We start from the raw sequence: 20,481 nt of genomic DNA, 5'->3' as shown, positions 1-20,481 counted from the left end.
GGACCCCGGGACCCTCTATGACCCCCTGAACCCTATGTACCCCCCCCGGACCCTACCTGGCCCCCCCACCCCACAGACAGATGATGGACTGACACCTTTCCTATGCCAGGTTTATTTAAAAACACTGTTAACTGCTGTCAGGTGGAACAGTTCAACTACCGGTGAAGGCAGAGGAGGCCATACTACATTTAATACAATACCTTAAATAGAATACAAATATAAAATGGGAGAATAAAATATTTACAAAAACCATGGCATACAGCAAATCCCGTCTCCACGGGCAGAGCCTGGTCCAGGGGTGGTGAAGGCTGACGGCAGAGCAGGAGGAGGGAAGCAGCGAGGGGAAGCCTTCCTCACTGCCAGGCTCCCTCACACTCTTCCTCCCTCCCAAAGTCACTCCCGCCCGCACGTGAGCGAGCGACCGCCGTCGGCCAAAGTCTCACCATGAGAAAGTCCTTCAGCAGACTCTTCTGGAGCCGGAACGGCAGTTTTCTACCTTTTGGTTTCAAACCTTTCCTCTAGGAACTAAGACATCACAGTGGATTATCAAAGCACACAAGTGTTTTCTTCCAAAGAGAAAGTATTTACAATCAACTCAAAAAAAACCTGCTTTTTTTTTTTTTTCTCTGCCAGCAGCAAACGCCTGAGGGCCCCTACAGCTTCACAAGTCATGGTAGGGAGCGGCCACTCTTCAGAAATTTAAGAAAATAATTCAAAATATATCTGCTAGGGAAAATGATCACTGGTGGCAGGGTACGCAATACACCCCAACGTAATACACCCCAACATCAGCTGTTTTCTGCAGGGTCACACATTCAGACCGCACGTAGACACCTGAGACACACCAGTAAGCTCCAGTCCTGCCTCCAGCGCCTACACCTACAGGGAGCTCAAGCCTCGGTGGTGGGGCGGGGGCGCGGGGCAGGCCGAAGGGAGGCTCCCCGGGGCACAGCCACCAGGGAGAGCGCGGCTGGTCCTGCAGCAGTACCAGGTTCCAAGATCCTAGGCACACGCTCCCCGCCTTGGGTCGGTGCCCATGAGGGAGCCGCACGGCTGCTGGGAGGTCAGACAAAGCCAACAGTGTTTGAACGCGAGTCCGAGCAGCCGCCGCTTCCCGGCAGAAGACGAGCCGGCAGCTCAGGGGAAGGATTCTTGGAACCAAGAGGCACTTAAACCAATTCTTAGTTTGCCAATTGACCACATCCTATGAGAGGAATCCTGACTACGCACCCCAGAATCCTGTTCACATCAGCAGAAAGCACCGAACACCCCCTAAGCTTTGGTACAGTACACCAAAACAGGAGGGGGGTACTCCAGAGCTGCTGCTTTTCACGCTGACATCATCCCTGATAATTCAAAGTAAGGCTGGATGGACTGACCCCAACCACCACCCTTGGCAGCACGTTTGGTCCAAAATACTGGAGTAATTGTTCTGCTCCCCCCCACCCCAACATCTTCATTAAGTTACCCTAAAAGATTAAAGTCAAAATGATAGCAAACATAAATAAAATTCAAGAGTTGACATAGTAACTCCAGGCTTTAGATATCAACTGTCCGAGAAAACTGAATACCAAAGCTTTGAAACACGCTGAATGTTGAGTTTTGCCAAGGGGGGGAAGGAAGGATGAAGCTTTTAGTTTAAGCCTTTAGCGCACCACAGAAGCAGTAGATCAGTTCACAACCACCACGGATCGTAGACGGGCATCTCTCTGTCCCAACATAAACAAGTGCTTTGTCCTCTGAATGTCGAAGGTAGCCACCGATAGTTACAGAATGGATGCACGGGACCTTGACTCTGACCAGCAGGGAAATTTAGGACAACTGAGTGCAGATAGTGCCAATTTCTACCAGTTCAACTGTGCTTTAAGAGTCACTGCAAAACCTCAGCTAGGAAATGATCACCTCGGGTATCCAACAAAATATAAAGTTTTAAATTTTTTTTTTTTTTAAACCTTAAGACTATGCAGTTCAGCTGTCAATCATTTCAGAAAGTTCCAGGAGGAGGTCATCCTCATCCTTCCCTGGGTCCAGGTCGATTTCTGCTTCCAGTTTGCCTCCTGAGATTTCCCAAATAAGCTTCTCAAAGTCATCTTCTACAGATAAGGGTGTTTTTCCAGACCCTGTGGAGCTCAACCGGCACGTCTTTACTGCTACTTGTGAAGAAGTTGAGCTTGAGACCTCAGACTGTGCCACAGAGTCCGCAGGGCTTCCAATGTGCAGTTCCAGACTTGGAAGAATAAGAAAGAGAGCAAATCAGTGCATGACACTCCTTGAACAGAGAGATGTTTTCTGCAAACCAGCTCTTAAAGCTGTAGCTGATCCCTCCTACACCTCAAACTTGCGCAGGGGCTGTTACTCAATTAACCTGGGGCTACTCTCAGAGCCCAACGTATTAGCAGGGATGTTTTTCAGTTAGGGGATTTCTCCGTGAAGACAGAGCATCTGTGGTCTGGCAAAGAAGGTTCAACTTTTGTAGCCAGACACACTTCGTCGCCTTTATTAATTTGACTGTAGAAAGTCAAGAAGTGTAAGACTGTATGAAGTGAACCTCTGCCAGCATTCAGAAAACCCAAGAAGTCACTGAAAAGCTGTACCAACTTGCAGCATTTTAAGAAAAGAATCTAAATAAGCACTCCCGCTAGCTGCTAGAAAAATTATTTCAGATAACTTCTTCCTTTGTTGGATTTTGGCATTAACTATCTCAAAACTCTTAACTTTTCAACATGTGACGAAACTTAGGTTTCACATGATCAGTGTGTCTTTCAAGAAAAAGAAGAAGCTGTGGTTGTTACCTGGTTTTGGGTTTTTCGCTCCCAGGTATGGAGACCAGGCTGTCCTCTGGCAAAGCAGGAACAAGGGCCTAGGAAGAAGGAAGGTAGTTTTTATGACACACAGGTAAAAGACTACTTAGCAGATTCTTCCTCCCCTGCTTCTCCTCCAGCATCGCTGAGCCTTAAACAAAATACAGAACCAGGGCACTCCTGAAGAAGAGTCAGTATTCTCTTGAAGTTTACTAATGACCTTGTGTCCTTTTTAAGAACACAGCATTAATGGATAAAATCCTTCATGCCACAGAGAAACCATAGCAAAGTATTATGTAAATGCTGCCATTCATCTAATAAAAGCAGAAAGGTACTACAACCATCCTGCAGACCACTTCGGGATTTAAAGGGAACAGAGACCATAGGACATTTCAGTTTTCCATCTTTCCTCCAAGAGCAGGGTAAAACTTGGGCATAAGTTTTACTAGGGACCCACTACTGCCTCTGCCACTGTCCTTACCACAGCTGCTTTTTTAGCTGAAGGCTCCTTCATGTCACTACCAGCGCTGCTCAATGGTTTCACAGCTGCCACAGCAGAGGGATGACTCTCAGCTGCCTTACGTTTCAGGGTCTGCTTTGTGGGGGAAGTGGCTCTCCCATCCAAAGGCTTCAGGCACACTTTAGATTTGGCTACAGTAAAAAGAAGAGAGAACTGATACAGCCTTGCTCTGCCTCAGGAGAATACAAAACAACCCAAACCAGGTTCTCTTAACTGTCCCATAATCTTTCTAGTTAAATAGATTTGTCCAGCACAATTACATTGCCGTTTCCCAGATTCTCAGCAGTATTTTCTATATAGTAAACTCTTTACCAACAAGCCATAAAAAGGAGCAAAGAAGTTACAAAAAGGAGTTAGAATGTGAACATTTTACAATGTGAAAGTTGTCATCTTCTGCCTTTCTTTCCAAACATGACCTAAAGTAACTCTAACATACAGTCAACACTTACTTTTAGCTTTCCGTTCCAGCAGCTGAGCTGCCTGTTTCCCTGGTGAGACAGCAACATCCTTTCCTGGGCCTTCAACCCCATCTTCTGGAGATCTCACCAATAACCTCTTTGCAGGTTGATAAGCTGACCCTGAAACCACGGTGGATTCAGGACTCCCTGATGCTGGAGTTTTATCCTTGATTGCGTTTTCAACAGGAGATGGCACAGCAGCTGCTTCCTTCTGAAGCTTCTCTTCTTGGTGTTTCAGTTGCCGCTTCTCCCTCATTATTTCTTCAAGGCTCTTCACTTGAACTTTAGAATTAGCTGCACTCTGATCAGAAGGCTAGAAAGAAACAAAAGGATTAGTTGGACAAAAATCTATGGAGATTTCATTAAGGAAATCTGAGCGGCAAGCGCTCTGAAATGGCTCCGTGTGGAACATATCATGTTAATGCCATTCAGATCTGACGTTTTTTCCATAAAACGTTGCCTGTAACAAGATCCATGCTTTGCTACGGAAATACTGTTTCAAAAGCTTGCGATTCCCAACACAGCAAGCTCCTTCAGCAGAGCAGAAGACTAGCTGTAATCTATTACACTCTTTTTAAGCAACAGAAAGTCGTGCAAGCTCCCCGATACAGCATTCACTGACGGACTGATCTCTATACAAAGCTCTAGCCTTTTCTATTAAAATACTGACTTCAGGATTTTAAGATATCCTTCAAGCCTGACAGACAAAGTCACTGAGAAGAGAAACATTCCCTCCACATTACCCTCGCAGATTTTATCCAGTGCTAATAGGGTTTCTTATTCACTGTCAGGTATAATCAGATTAATTCAAAGCTTGAGGATTACCATGTTGTCTGGAAATGCTATCAAAACTGACAGGACTTACAACTTCCCTGCAGCACTTACCAAATGCAGGAAGGTAGGAGCACACTCAAGCTGGGAGCATGCAGCGAGTCACAGACAAAACATAACAAAACTTATCAGAAATCGAATGAATATATATATGTCTTCAAAAATGACTCACCTCTACAGGTGCAGAGACAGCTTTGGGAGAAGGCTTGCTCAATTCCACTATCTTCTTTTCTTCTCTTCCAGGTGCTTTAAAACAAAGAAAAAATCATTTTGTCAACAGCAGAAATAAAGAAACCTGGTTACCCCTGTTTCCTTGGTGCGTTTATTTCCTCGTGTCTAATAATGGGACAGAGGGAAAGGCTACAGTAAGCAATCCGTGCAGCATTCGAGCTCTCTTTCCCTCAGTCACACTATCTCTTTTTACGTGACTTATATAATCTTAACGATGAGATCTTTAATGCTCTGTCATTTCTGACAAAAACTGGATCTCGCATTAAGAAGTTGATACATGCTTTGCAAACACGAGAGAGAGTGTGTGTATATATCTCTCTCTCTATCTATCTCAATAAATAACTACGTTACACAACACTTATGTCAAAGAGGAAAGTAAACTTGGATTCTGCACAGGGAAGATCCTGTACCACAAACAGATGGCAGAAAAAACAGACAAGAGAAATTTGACTACAAAGTTCCTCAGTGAATTAATTACATGATAGTTTTCTGTATTTCCCACTGGAAAATTAATGGAAAATAATATGGTTGCATATTCTGGCACTTTCTTGCCTTTTGACTTTGTAGTCTTAAAACTCTTCTATTCTCTAGTATACACAGAAGGAAAAAGCAAAGCGAATCCTGAGCAAACTGAATTTGCTTGATAGGGGAAGCGCTTCACCGGGGCAGGTCCCAAATCATCTTATTACCTATTAGCTTTGTGATCCGTAACAATCTCCTCCCTGTCGGGGCAGGTTCGGGTTGTGCCGGTGGAGCCGGCACATTTTCTCCGCTCTGTTGCATCCGCAGAGCTTTCTCCTGCTTGATTTCTTCCAAGGTTTTAATTCGCACTTCTCCTGCTGGCTTGGCTTTACCTGCTGGCTCTGCCAGCTGCACTTTGCCGGGCACAGACGGAGCAAGTATGCTCTGCTTCTTGGGCTCGCTCTCAACTTTTGTCTTGGTAGGAAACTCATCTGGTTTTTGCTTCTCTTCTTCCAGTCGCTTGTGTTTTTTTCCAGCCAGGGCTCCTGGGAAAGTTTTGATGCGAACTGCAGGGGAAGGCCTTGCCCCCGAGCTGGAATCTTCTGTTTTGCAATGTCCTTCAGTCTGGGGTTTTGCTTGAGGTTCTCCTCGTCTCTGATTAGCTCTCTCAAGACGAATTTCCTCCAGTGTTTTCACATGAATCTCTCCTGTTGGCTTTGCAGCCTTCTCTGCCATCATCAAAAAAAAAAAAAAAGAGAGAAGCACCAATATTTAAAGAGAGTCCGACAATATTTAAAGTCCCCAAAATTTGTCACAGTACTACGGAAAATTAGGTCTGAGTGTTCCCAAGAATGCATCTTAGGACAGTATCACTCTCCATAATATGCTCCTCCTCCTTTAAGCCACTTGTATTTTGAAAACCAGCGCTATCCAGAGACTAATGTTTTTTGTGTTGCAGCTCTCTATTTTGTTACTTTCTCAGTCTGTGTCTCTCTGTTAACATCTCAAACTCCTGCTCCTGGCAGTGGGTCTGCTCTACTTGTGCGTAAGTGTACTGCAGCTTCTGACAGTTCACAGCAGGAGCATGAAACCTTGATGAGGCACAAGTGGAAAATACACCCACACCCACACCTAGAGCCAGACTTCTGACAGTGGCTGTCAGGACAGCTTCAGCACTCGAGCAAGAGGAATCAGGCAGGGTTTTTTAAATTAACTTTTAGGGCTGTATGGAAGCTGACAGAAAGAAAAAAAGAGGAAGGCATATTTAATATTCAGTTATTACCTGTCTCTGTACTGGTCTGTTCAGAGGGCAATCCTAGCCTCTCCTTCAGAGACTTGGGGACTTGAACTACAAGACAGAACAGAAAAAGTCAGGGAGACTGCATCAATCTCCATTCTGTGTTCACACTCTGAAATGAGACAGGAGGTCACTTCACCAGCATTCAAAGTTACCTTGAGCCCTCAATCAACAACACAAAAAGAATCATTAGAAGGAAGGACAAACAGAAAACCTAAATAGAAAATCTGTGCATCAAATCCAGATGCCTGCTTAGTAGCTGTACCTCTCTTTGGTGCTTTGTCGGCATTCTCCAGAGTCTCTATCTTCTTCCCCAGCCTTTCAGCAAGGTTGCGCTTTAGTGGAAGGACGCTTTTACCAGCTTCAGAAAACGAGAAAACAAGAAATACTTTAAGAACATTTCTCTGGAGGAGGATTTTTAGAACAGTCAGCCACAAACTTCAGTTCTTCCAGGTGTATTTTCTTGTATTTGCCTTTCAGTTGCTAACAAAATTTGCCATTTCTGCAGTCAACACAGATCTCCACCAAAATGTACTTTTCCTCCCGCATGCAGCAAAAATACCCTTTTTAGGTATTACTCATGTTAGGACCAGGGTACCCAAACAACAGCTTGCTAAAAACTATTTACCTATGGAGGTTTTCCGTTTCCCCAGTCTGTCGGCAAGATTCAGTTGAACCACAGGCTCCTCCCCTAAAATACAGAGTAACCTCTTTAGTGCACAGAAACCAGTAGCCAGTAAAAGCATTGTCCTTGTAGCCCACGTCCCCACATAGTCAAACCACATAAACTAACAGCTACGAGTAGAAGTAGCTCTACAAGCTTTTTTGCTTTTAAAAAAGAATTTGTGCAGATCTAAACACCACCATTTATACGCAAACTCGTATCACACCACTGTCGTCTGCAATTGCCACTGCCAGCCTCTTCAATGCTTCAGAAACTGGCTACTTGTATAATAACTTCTTCTATAGGTCTTCCCTTTCATTATGCCCTGTTTTTCAGTTATCCCCTTATTTGCATCCTGACATTTGTTTTGACATTAGCCTCTCTCCCTGCTGCTACTGCACTTAACCCAAACACTCATTCTGTCACATGCTGTCAACACATGGGCTCATTCACAAATCTCACTCAAATTCAGGAACATGAAAGTCAAATTAAACACACTTGAGAGTCTGTAGGATGGTGGTAATATATAATTAGCTACGGCTTAATGTCAGGCTGATAAAAACATTTCTTGATCTTTTATTGCAATACAACAACACTGCAATACAATGGAGCACCTACAAACGCCATATCTTTCCAATACAACCAGGGACTTTAAGCATAAAAGCATGGATTTAATTAGAAAAATCAGCACCAGCAGACTAACACGTCTGAATTATCTTAATTATTACTTAAGCTTTCGGTTTAGGAGCCAGGAGATGGAAACAAGAGTATTCACTATCACCTTGCTTTGTCGACAGAGTCACAGTCCTCACTACTGTCCGTACGTTTTCCTTTTCTGGCACAGGAATAGTCCGAGATTGGGGCGGATGAACGGGATCTCCTGAAGGACCTTCTGATCAGAGCAAGCAAAACATTAGGATGTTTAGGAAAACAAACAAACAAACCAACCACGAAGTCCAAAAACATCAGTTATTCATTACTGTCAAACATACAGTGACCAGTGCATATGAATAAGAGAGATAAGCAGTTTCCCTGATTTGCCCTTGGAATTTCAATGTAGAATAGCAGCTGTTTGAGTTTAAGAAAACTGGCTGCATGCCAAAGTAGCTCAAGGCCCCCAGCTGAACATGGAAGTCTGTCCCTCAAGCAGCTCTCAGCTGCAACCATCCCCCAGTTTGCACCCAATGGTGCAAAAAAATTTCTTTTGTTTTGCAAATAATTGTATTCACCGACTACAACAATACCGGCTATCCAGGTATTATCAGAAGTTAAAAAATAACAAAAAGAAAAGATGAAGGTGAACAGAAGGCAGAAGGATAGGAAAGTAGGGGATATTAACCCATCACCTTGTTTTTTTGCTTTTTCCTTTAGTTTCTTCAATTTGATTTCTTCAAGTGTTTTTATTCCAAAATTTAAACTGTCATCTGAAAACACAAAATGGTTAATGAAACTATGACTTAAAGGCACATGTTGAAGAGCACAGACCCTCAAGCTTCTTACAGCTCAGAACCTTTCCAAAGTATTTCAAACAAACCCTGGCAACACTCCCCACAGCAAAAAAAGCCATAGAACGGATGGAAAGTTGGTAAACAGTTGGCACCTTTCTTCACCCCTCCTCTCACCCTTCAGGGTAAAACCTGTAGTTTTAAGCATGTTAATCCATCTACATGATATTAGATTCCTCTATCATTAGACATGGCTTTCCGCAATCTTCGGATGGACGCATTTGCAGGCATTTAACCTCCATTCTGTGGCTCTACTTTGTTCTACAAAAGTAAACGAGGAGCTGTTAACCTGCCTGACCCAGGGGACATACGACAGTGTTAGATAAGAATGACCTCATGGAAATAACTGACTCCATCCAGCTACCCTACGTTCTACCATATTTTTAGAACATACTGCTTTTGAGTTAATTATCAAATTCTCCTTCCAATCCATCCTACTGCAGCTGTTAGAATACCTTGTTTTGTAGTAGCATTGGATTTCCTAGTGGAAATTAGCCGCAATCCATTATGGGCTTCTGTAGCTGGTTGTTGGACAGGTGTTTTAGTTTCATCTCCTTCTTCAGAAAGCTGGTCTGAAAGGCAAAAATAAACCTATTCAGTTACACAGTAGGGATTAGACAAGATTTTTTACGTTTATGTAGCTCATACAGTGGCATTTCAGTCCACGTTTCATCTTTTGTTTGTATTCTCAACTACAGACATAAATGTTTATAGAAGGATTTTTTTAAAACAGCTTTATTGTCTTGATGAACTCATAAGTTGAAGACCTATACTGGGAAAAAATATTTAGGACTCCGGACCTCTCGTCTGTAGCTTTAACCACTACACGATTCAGGTGTGCTGCGATTTATACAGTCAGTTACAGCAGAAATGCCTTCAAGAAGTAAAAAATGCTCACCATCGTCGTCTTCATCGTCATCTGCAGCATTGATTACAACTGGAGGATGTGTAGGACTTGGGACATTTTCAGAGTTTTCCACTTTCATCACCCCCCTCATCTGAGGAGAGGGATTCGACTGGACAGAAAGCTTGTTTTGCTGCAGTGACAATTGAGCCATTTTCACATCCTCTTCTGCAGACTCAGGTGGACTTGGAAGCGTAGCTAGAGGAAGAGGAGGACCATCTGTAATTTGGCCGCCTAGAACTTCGACCCCAACGTTGCACTCACTGCACAGATACGGTAGATATCCCACCTGGCTTCTGAATGTAGAGTCTCCCATTCCCCACCCCTGGCTACACTATGAACAACAGCTTCCCTTCACACACAAATCTCACCGCCCTACCATCCAGAAAGGATTAAATGAAGGGAAAGCAACCTGAAAGGTAACAACCGCAAAGCACAGAGAAACTGAGCATGAAAGAAAAAATTAAATACCAGAGTTACATTCCATTTAGCTGAGAGCCTATGACTGCAGGCTTCTCCCTGCACTCAAATGAACAGTTACGTGACGTCTTCTATGGTATTGTACCTGCTCATAAATAATACTCAAAAATTATCTTTTAATAATTAGAGAAACTCACTTTTGCTTGGTGGTAAGAAGAGTCCATCAACATAACGTCCTTTTGTGTGATGAAAAGCACAGTTGGATTTTTGACAGCCTCCTGGCTGATTCTCCCAGTAGCAAGGAATCTCGCTGCGTTTTTTCTGAAGACAAAAAGAAAGAAAAGCTCATGGCAACACTCACTTTAGATTTGCAAAGGGACATAGTTCCACATCATGCCAGAGACAGGACTATCGCAGTGCAGTGCTAAAACGTCATTCCTAAGGACAATTTATCACTGAAGTATTTCAGGCCATATACACAAAGTTTGCATAAGCTGTAACAACCACGTATCATCTAGCTTTCCTACCATTCACTTTGAGAAGACGGGCACTCTCACATGTCAGTCCAGGGTGGGTTAAACTAATAGAACTTGGGATTATTCAGAGGGAAAAATGTTTCATATTGCCTAGGTTAAATTTATCTGAACTTAGCTTTCAGAGCCTTAGTTCTTTCCCATCTTTTCTCTCCCCACCCTGTACTACCCCAAGAGGTTAGAACAGCAGTACCTAAGGGAACACAGGACAGAAGAGACCCGATACACCATTATCAGGCCTTGCCTGCAGAAGGCTGGTGCAGGCTGTTTACTACCGCCCTGCTCCAGCACATTTAAGCAGTCTGATCAATGTAGTTGCTTTTGCCTCTGTTAAGAAAATAATGTCAGCCCCTAGCACAAAAATTTCTTGCTGAGATATACCCAAGACATTGATTTTTCTTCCCCAACTTCCTCCCATCCTCCTCCCAGTAACAGAAACCAGTATTGTTTTATAGCAAGTAAATCTATAAGTAAAAGCACATTCAGTCCGCCTACAGCAATGAAAAATGCCTTCAGTGATTTAGTTTGAGAACACATCTTGAGGCAAACACTCACATTGATTTCCATGTGTCTGAATCTGCAGATATTCCTGAAACAGCGGCCCTCCTGCCAGAGCGTGCAGACTGTTTCATTCCCCAGAGCAGCTTCACAGTGGCGGAAGGAACAGCTGTCTCCCTGTAATTAAAAGGAAAACAAAATAGTGCAGCCTAGAAAAAATGTCCATAATATCAGGACTGGAAGGAGAACCTAACTGCTTATTAAGTTACCAGGAATCTGTATGTCTCCTCCCACTCTTGCCCCTCCTCTCTTAAAAACTAAAAAGGGGTTAAAAAAAACACCACAGCAAAAGAAACCCAAACAAACCTTGTTACATGTGGAATAGAAGTAGAAGTAGCAGTCATCTCCTTGGTTAGACATAGCAGACAAATTCTTAGAACAAGCTCAGGTTCAAAGGGTTCACTCAACGGGGTCTTCCTCAACTCTTGGCAAGAGCTTGCTTCACTCTTTCTTGGACTGAAAGTCTTCTACTGGCTTGATCAGTGAAATCTTCTTTTTAAAAGTAACCCTAAAGAAAGGTGTAAATGAAAAATAATTAAGTAATAATTATTTGTACAGCCGCTTCCTGTTAATCAAATTAGTCTCCTGAGGGGGGCAATGTCTTGAAATCAGCTCGTCACAAAAAACCATCCCAATACTAAGTCAAACTTCTGTAAAACCACATGGGTTTTGTCAGCAAGCGTTCTCTTCTGTCTCCTTAGTAATAGTTACACGCCTTGGAGCAGACAAAAAACTACAGCGTGTGGCTGCAAGAGCCACAAGAGAGTCACTTCCTAAAAAATTAGCCACGCATTTGAGTTATCAGTCAATGATTAACTGTGGGTACTAATAATTTCTATAAAATACATTGTCATATTAAACATCATTTTCCTATCACCATGGATCACATACCTGGACAACTTCAGCAAAGATACTGATCTTCAAAGACTTCCAGTTAACTTCTCCTGTAGGCCGAACCAACACTGAATCCGTGAATTAATAATAAAGGGGTAGAAAGAATTTTCCTCCTCACATTGCCAAGGGAACCTCTCATCCACAATTCAACCATAGGATGTGCTTTTAAACATCTTACAACTAATGGAGGAAGCAAGTCCATTTGAATACTGTCAGACTGGAGACAGCCAGGGTTAGTTAGCTCTTCAAAAAAAAAAAACCAAAAAAAAACACCAACAAAAAAACCCAGGGCATTTAAAGATGAACTTGTGATTCAAAGTGGCTGCAAAAATGAGGATCCATCTTCCACAGCCGGACAATTTTTTTTTTTTTTTTTTTAATTTAAAATTCAGTAACTTGCAATTTCTGGTCTTCAAGATTTCTTCACCTATTAAGAAAACACAAAAACCTTCCCCCGTCTTTATTACCTGTACAGCAAAAACATACTTGTGCGTATAAATACACAAATATGTATATACATACACATATGTGTTTATACACACACCAAGAGTGAGTGATAATAAAGTCAGCGAGAGTGATAGTAAAAATCAGAAATTTTGGCTAGTTGCCACAAAAGACTGCATAAAAAGTGTCTCATTTGGAGGGAACTGGCAAAAATGAAAGATCTACACAATATTTTGATGAAGATGCCTTCAAGGCTGATGCTTTATAACACGAGTGATTTTGGGGCCAGCACACAGATATGCATACGTATGTACATGCATACAGTACAAACATATCTATACACACAGGCGTGCACAGTATATGTTGTGTGATATCCATATCGAGAACAACTTTTAGCCCTGATCAGACACGTAGAGTTGCAATCAATTAACAGCAGGAAGACAGTGGATCGAGGATACAGCAAGCTGTGAGAGGCAGGGAAATGCTCACTTGGCAAGTGGCATGGCTGCATGATACCAACAATTTTGAACTATTTTGAATTTGGGAACTAATTTGTTTTTTTTTACATCAGAGCAAATACTACAAATTTGCCATCACGTGCTGTTCCCTAATCCATATATCCATCATTATCCATTGCTGCAAGATCATGGAAGGTTTGAAAAGATGGCTTAGGTCCAATTCAACAGCTGATGATATTTTGGTGCCACCAGAGCTGAAACTGATCTTAGTTAGCCACAAGCAGTTTTTGTTTTTTAATGTGAAGTCAGATATTTTCATTCTTAATTTTTGAAAGACACTAAAAGCCATAAAACCTGCAACCAGACCAGATAAAGTACAAATTAAAGTGATTCTGACCCCTTTCATTAAAATGCTGCACATTTCTGTGCAAAGTATTTCTGAGTCTTTTGGACAAAACTGAATGAAATAGTTCTTACAAATTAATAATAAAAGGTTGGAACCTTTTACTCACACAAACACTAGTGATTTTTCCAGGATATTTTTTTTTGGCAGGGAATTTTCCCAAATCTAAAATAAAGAGAGGAGAAGTTGGGTTCTCATATTAGTTATTGGTTTTTTGACTGCTTGACAAAGGGAATAAAAACAGTGGTTAAGTGCAAGGTTTTCTTCCCTTCTTCAGTATCCATGTGACTATTCACTTTTGACCTTTAGCACCTTCAAAAACAGACTTTGTGTCATACAGATTCCCCTGCACCTACTTCTAAAAATTACCGGTGCTCCTTCACGTAGAAGTTTGACTAGAAACATTTTCCCAAAGGCGTCACCAATATCATTGATAGTTAAATTCAATTTCAAGCATGGTTTCTTCAGTTTGCATGAGCTCAAATAGATGGCAATTAAGGACCACTGCTTTGCTGAGCAGAGGCATTCAAATACAAATCAGAAAGAATTCATGGCACTTCTTTTCCCTAGGAAGTGAGAGACATCTGTATAATGCAACATTGCTACATCCACCACCGTAGGGGAAAAAAAGAAACCCCCTCAGATTAGCTCTTTCGAGCGCCCAAGCAGCTCAACATTTTGCTCGTTGCCTTCCATATCCCTGAGCAGACTTCAAGAGCTGGTCAGAATTTGAATGGCTCTTGTTTAAGGAATGGGGGAAAAAAAAGCAAAACTTTAAAACAAAACAATCCCTGGAAAAAACCCTCATAGTTCTAAACTCCATTAAAGTCCTTTCATTTCAAAAAAGGTTAACTCAGAAACATTTTTAAAAAAAACTGGTATCAGTTAACATGGCAATCTGAGCGCTGAACAGAAATGAACTGAACTAAACCCTGAAAGTCTGAATAAAAATGAGTAACTCTGGTGCACTCAGCAGGTCTCTGATGGAAGTTGATAAGAATTTTAAACACTTTTTTTTGTCCAGAACCCAAGTAAAATTTTTAAGACATTTTGAAATAATTTTGTAACATAATTAAATAATTTACAGTCCATTATGATGCATACATAAACCACACATCTTCATGTTGTCCAAAGCACAGAAGAATCTCTTGCTAATGCATCTCATTCTCTGTACGAAAATCTAAAGCTAAGTTGTCCAAAGCTGAAGCAGAATAGTCATAATTTCTAGTCTTTAAATTTGTTTTAGTCAATTCTAGCTGTTTTCACGGCATCAATACTGTCTAAACCTGGTCTGGGGACATGTTCTGGGACTGGGGGTTACAGCACTCAAGACCTTCTCAGAGCAAAGGCTACGAGGTTGCCAGCCATGAAGGCAAAGGTTAAAGTAGACGATCGCCTCAGCTTCCTCCACCAGCGAGTTGGGGTCACCTTTCATCGTGATCTGAGAGTCAGAGCCGTGAGTTACCCCAGCCATGAGGCACAGCTGCCCCTTGCTGGCTGAAGTAACTCTCTTTTAGGATGTGCCACTTCAGGGACCTGAATTAGGAGTCTTCCTTAAGATGAGAGGCAAATCAACTGTTGCTGAAAGGGCTGATTGGCCTGGTGTTTCTGTAATTGTCAAAGAATAACCCTGTACTGAAGCACACATCAGATCAGACACTGCTTCAGTAGAGGTTTGTCTTTAGCTTGACACATCAAGATGCAGGAGAAGGAATTCTCCAAAATGACCTTTAAAGCAGGGATCTAAAGTGGCCAAGACAAAGCGTTCAGATCTGAGCGCACCGCTCTGTAGAAACACAGTTTCAAGCCTAAGATATTTCACCCATCTCGCAGTTCCAGAGCCACAGCCACACCTCCGATTTGAAAGTCTTTCCACATGGTCTGCAAAGCCAGGACGGCCTGACTGATGGCAGTGAGTGACTAAGAACTGCAGTTCCCCACTGGCCTCCACCTGCAGGCCAAGAATCCCACACCCATCAGTCATCTGGGACCACTGGAAATAGCTGAGATAAGTCCCATTCTCCCTCCCAGCAGGATGCTGCTCCACCTTCTGCTGTTTTAAAGTCACTTTAACATATAAAAGGTAGAGAGAAGTTCCCTGAGCAGGTATTTCCTGCTTTAAGTGATCCTGTGGAAAATAGTTTGAATTCTGGAGTTCCTGAAGAATTTGATGGGGCTCAACAGAATGAGCAAGCAAATCTTTTAAGCACCTGCTAACCCATTCTCAGTGCTTCTGCGCCCAAAGTCCTGAATCACTGATTTTAAAATATAGGTAGAACATGGCAGCTGGCACCTAGCACTGCACACACAGCGTTGGCAGTGTGGTCGGAAGCTGGAAAGCCAGGGGTGTGGGGCTTAAGGGAAAGCCACACATCAATTTGGTAACTTGGTTCTTGTAGGACACTGCCTGCTGCAGAGGTTTTAGCAAAGCCGGTGGGAGGGAGCCGCCTGTCTTCTAAAAGGGAACTTCTGCTGGTGCAGCGCATCACGAGATAACCTTGGGCCCTCACTGTCAAGTAGTCCGTGGTTCGTTCAGGGTCCACGTACCAACAGTTAACCGCATATTTTTGCGTTGTGCTTTCTCCAAAGCTATGAAACTTTTTTCTTTTACAATGCTGTATAGTCACATTATAGATGGGAACTGTCTAGTGCCACAATCTGTATGAACTTCTAATGAGTTGGCACTGACAAAAAGTGCCTTCGGTAATCAATTTTGTAATAGCTTTGTTTATCTGTTACTTAAGTTCATTCTCTTATCTGAGTTTCTTCACAGCAGTATGCAGTTGAGAGTCTGAGTCCCATGGTTAAGATTTATGTCCTTTCTCCTACAGAGCACCTGCTCGGTTGGCAAAGATGGAACAGGAACACCCAAGCCTGGAGATGTTAAACCACGACTCGCTCTAAGCCTACCCGTTGAAAAGACACACTTCATAAGGTAAAAATTCATGTGGAACAGCAGAAAAATCCAGAAGTCTTCCCAAGCTTCAGGTTACCAACAGCCCCATCAGATTCAGGTCCTGGCTCAGCGTGCAGGATGTCTGGTCTGCAAGTGTTGCAAGTGCCAAGGTGAGTCCCGGCCCTGCTCAACATTTATCACAATTAGCGTGCCAGGTATTCTGAGGGCCAACTGAGAAGTTCCAATCAGTTTGTCCTAACTTCTGGCATCAAACGGCTTTTGACAGTATTGCTTCCGTGAAGAAAAATTCTATCTTCTCCAGATGCTCCAGGATCCACTATTGCTGCAGCTGCAACACCTATGCTGGTATGATCCACATCTACAGCAGATCAGCTCTTATTTACCTGGGCACATTTGCAGTCCACTCCTCCTCTTCCAGCTGAAAAACCAGCCCACTGGCTCTGCCACGCTGTCACTGCTGACGTAAGAGCTGAGAACATACGTCAAACTCCCACTACTAAAACTGCTGTCTGGGGAGGCAGCTGACACAGACACATTACAGGCATATTCTCCCTCCCTGCAGCACTCTCAGCTAAGACACCTGGCTGTTAGCCCCAGCCCGATGCACACAATGCTCTGCTCGGAGATGTCCCTGAAGAGCCAATGTCTCCAGATGAGTACCTGGCTTGCCACAGTTGATTTTTTTTTTTTTTAACCTTACGCTGGATCTGGCACGTCACATGAGCCACAGATCTGAAGTTCCACGCAATGGAAGTCTTTGCTCTTCCTCCAGGCAACAGTGCATGCTTGAACATACTGCGTTCAATAAAGAAGCTCTCTCCATCATGCTCAGTGGCAACAGGCGTGACTGCAGCACACACAGGTGCAGCTGTATCTGCAGGTCCCAAATTCTTAATAAATTTTTGGATAGCACCAATTTTTTATGTAGTGGCTTTCCCTTAATGCATAACCCCTTCTCTCCCGTATTTTCAGTGGGTGGCTCTCCTCTATCGCTTTCTCTGTCCACCAGCTTTTCCTCCTTAATGTCTCAATGGGCATAAGGAACCAATTCCAAACTGAAGGTGTTTTCCCAAAAGTGGGATCATTTACCTGGTGTGCAACATGCCAAGATACACACAGAGCCGGAGGTGTTTTATTCATATTTGTGAGAAGACGGGTGCTAGGTGGTAAGTCCACAAAGCTAGCGCACAGCACAAGAAAACTACAAGGTATTTATCTTGTTACATGTTAGTAAAAACCCACCTAAATTCATATTCATTGGTTGGTAATCATCTTCTATTGGTTAGCTACACTTTAATTAGCCTTACTAACTATGTAAATTAGCATGCATGCTCCTTACAGGAGGAGGGAGGGAGCAAGTCTTTTCAGTCCTGAATAGAGTTGGTGGTCATGATCTCCCCCTGCCGTCTTTACCTTTCCCCCAGTTCCTGAAGATTTGACTGACTTCACATTGTGTCACCCCACTTTTCCGAGTCTTCTGGGACAGGATGTTCCCTTTTATCAGTCTTTCAGTTCTTCTTCAAGGATACAGTCGTAAAACGAATGCTTCCTATCTCTCAGCTCCCTCCTCCAACCGCCACATTCAGTTTTGCAAAGCTCACATGGTTTATCGTTCTTACTTAGTGGAAAATTCCATTTTCTGTGGTATATCAGAGTCTGCTAAAGCTGCTACATCTACTCTTGGGTGAGACAGGCATACTTAAAGAAAAGACGCTCATTCTTTTTCTGAAATCAGCACCAGGACTGGCAACAATTTACTGTGACGGTTCAACTTCCTCACTGAAACGTTTAATTAAATCTCAAAAAGAGTCAATTTCCCCTGGAAGCAGCCATTTGGAAGGGTGCCATTTTAGATGAGAAGCAACAGCAAGAGTAAGTTTTCTCTAGACTAGCTTTCCTCCTGCAACACCTGGCCATCCAGCAACAAATTCAGCCTATCTGTTCAGCCTGATCAGCTTAATGTGTGTCCAATTCAGCCACATGCCACAGTGGTGGTTCTGATATCCTTTCAAAATCCCCTACCCCCAGGAGAGCTCCTTTTTTACAATCAAATAAGGCAGTGTTATATTTTGAAAGTATGGCCCAGAGCTCAATCTCGGAGTGCAGCACGCACCCCAGAGCACCCGTCCTGGGAACAGTCTGTAGGCTCCACATACTGATCCCTGCAACAGCAAAAATCACTTTTGCACTTTCATTATAAACATCAGTGTAAGAAAACAGAAACCTCTTAGACCCAATTCTTAAAAACAAAATGTCACCCAAGTGGGTTGTTTTAAACAACCTAAAGGAGAAATTAAGGTGACAACCGGGTGCACCCAGAGTTAGTCAGATCCTGAAGGCAATTCCTTTGGGGAACCAAGGAGCAGTTTGTCAGGTGACTACATTACAGCACGCCCCTTATACGCATTGCTACAAAAGGAAGGCACAAGGGTTTAACTGAAAATAATGTATACTTTTAAGGCACCAGCACTGGGATCTTCAATTTGCCCAACTGAACCTCTCCAGAGCCTGGCCAAGGACTCTGTTTGCCCGGGAGACCACCGGGATGGGGGCTGGGGGAGGAAGAAGCCGCAGCCGAGCCCTACAGAAGGGCTAAAGGCGGAGGGAAGGGCCTGGGGGTGGGGACCGGGGGAGCTGCGGCCCTGCAACGGGGGGAGAGGGGACCCTGGGCCTACCTGGGGCAGCGGGGAAGCAGCTCCCCCTCGCTAAAGTCCCGGGAAGAACACCTCAGCCCCACCGACGTCCCCGGAGGGCCCGCGCCGCCCCAGGGGTCCCCCGAACACACCCCGCCTCCCGCCCCGGTGCCCACAGACAGCCCGGCGGGGAGGGCTCGGGGACGCGGCCTGGGCCAGCCCGCCCCGCCGGGCGCCGGGGACGCGGCCTGCTTCCCCTGAGGGAAGCGGAGGGGACCCGGGCTTGGCGAAAGGCCATACTCCCCCGCCCCTGCGGTCTTACGAACGGCTCTAGTTACCGGCGAGCGGGGACTTTACCGAACCCCCGGGGGCCGCCGCTGACCGCTGCCGCGTCGCCTCGATCCGCTGGGGCCGCCGCTTTCCCCGCTACCAGCCTCAAAGATGGCGCCGGCAACATACGAGCAACCTCAGCTCGCCCGTTGCTAGGACAGCGGGCGGAAGGGCTTCACCAGGGCCTACTTCCGCCCGTTGAAACTGACGGGCGCAGCGGGCGGGCGGCACCGCCCACCGGAGTGACAAAAGCGGGGCGGGCGGCGCCCGTAAACAAAGCCGGGCGGGCGGGTTTTCTGCCCTTTCCTCCTCAGAGGGGTCCCGCCAGCGCCTCCAACCCCAGACAAAACCCTTCGCTGTAGGACGAGCAGGAGAGCGTCCCCCTTCCCGTCCACTTGTGCCCCGGCTGCGGTGCCCCGCGCCTGCCTCCCTGTCAGGGTGTGTGCCCCTGCCTGCCATGGTGCCAGGCTGTGGCCTGGGAGGTGACTGTCCCCTCCCTCACGTTGCCAAGTGCTTCCTCAGGGTTACGCTTTCCAAACTAGAAGCTATTTTACGTTTTCAGCCTGGTTTCCCGGGCCCGCAGGCACTTGCTGTGGGACCTGGGGCGGTGCTGAGCCCCAGGGAGGGAGGCCTGGTGTTGGCTGGGGGGTTTTGGGTAGCAGCCATTTCCCTGTCAGGGCAGCACAGGCCTGCTAAGCCTTCATGGCAGATCATAGAGCTAAACCTGCCTCCCTCTGCTTTTCCCCTCTCCATCCCAGTGTGCCAGTGTCCTGCTTTCCCCAGTTTGGCCCTGTGGCAGCGGTAAACAGCCACCTCAGCAGATAGAGCAGTGCCCATCCTCGGGGAGAGGGTGCCTATGGCCAGGCACAGCCATTTTCCACACTAAATGACTAAAAGTCCTGTGATTTGTTCCTTTCTTTGCATCCAGCCTGGACTAGGTTTTAAAAAATACATGCAATTGTGGCTGATCTGTTTAATAAAGAGCTGGAGGATGCTGTCAGTAGAGACACCTCCCATGAAAGCAGGAAAGAAGGTGACGTTGCACAATAAACCTTTTACACCCTGTTCATATCACTTGGCATCAGCTCCAAGGGTCACTCAGCTGAGAAGTTTTAGACAACTTTCTCACTGACAGCCTCGCCCAGCTTGATCTTCTCATTGTGGCTTTGCCCTGGAGTTATTAAAGACACAGAGAAACAACAACAGCCCCTCCAGCAA

General features: G+C 44.6%; 1 protein-coding gene across 5 annotated transcripts; it reads right to left on the bottom strand.

Annotated features, from left to right (window-relative positions):
* Window positions 1-96: 96 nt before the first annotated feature.
* Window positions 97-19,417, bottom strand: ZC3H11A (zinc finger CCCH-type containing 11A). 5 transcript variants are annotated; one of them, XM_075115862.1, is made up of 19 exons: window positions 19,272-19,417; window positions 13,493-13,548; window positions 12,076-12,128; window positions 11,491-11,692; window positions 11,182-11,301; window positions 10,291-10,414; window positions 9,668-9,871; window positions 9,225-9,341; window positions 8,611-8,688; window positions 8,046-8,156; window positions 7,229-7,291; window positions 6,866-6,961; window positions 6,586-6,651; window positions 5,531-6,031; window positions 4,783-4,856; window positions 3,771-4,092; window positions 3,283-3,452; window positions 2,793-2,860; window positions 97-2,227 (listed from the first exon to the last, which is right to left on the bottom strand). In XM_075115862.1, the coding sequence occupies exons 4-19, from the start codon at window positions 11,542-11,544 to the stop codon at window positions 1,969-1,971; spliced, it is 2,427 nt and encodes an 808-aa protein (XP_074971963.1). In that variant the 5' UTR covers window positions 11,545-11,692; window positions 12,076-12,128; window positions 13,493-13,548; window positions 19,272-19,417; the 3' UTR covers window positions 97-1,968. The 5 variants fall into 5 exon arrangements, with proteins under 5 accessions (XP_074971963.1, XP_074971964.1, XP_074971965.1 ...); XM_075115863.1 differs by lacking the exon at window positions 13,493-13,548; XM_075115864.1 differs by lacking the exon at window positions 13,493-13,548 and having other exon boundaries at window positions 19,291-19,402.
* Between the last annotated feature and the right edge of the window lie 1,064 nt (window positions 19,418-20,481).

Source organism: Phalacrocorax aristotelis, chromosome 21, assembly GCF_949628215.1.
Source record: "Phalacrocorax aristotelis chromosome 21, bGulAri2.1, whole genome shotgun sequence".
NCBI classification, from domain to species: domain Eukaryota; kingdom Metazoa; phylum Chordata; class Aves; order Suliformes; family Phalacrocoracidae; genus Phalacrocorax; species Phalacrocorax aristotelis.
The sequence above is the reverse complement of the archived record's forward strand: the minus strand, read 5'-3'. Positions and strand labels throughout refer to the sequence as shown.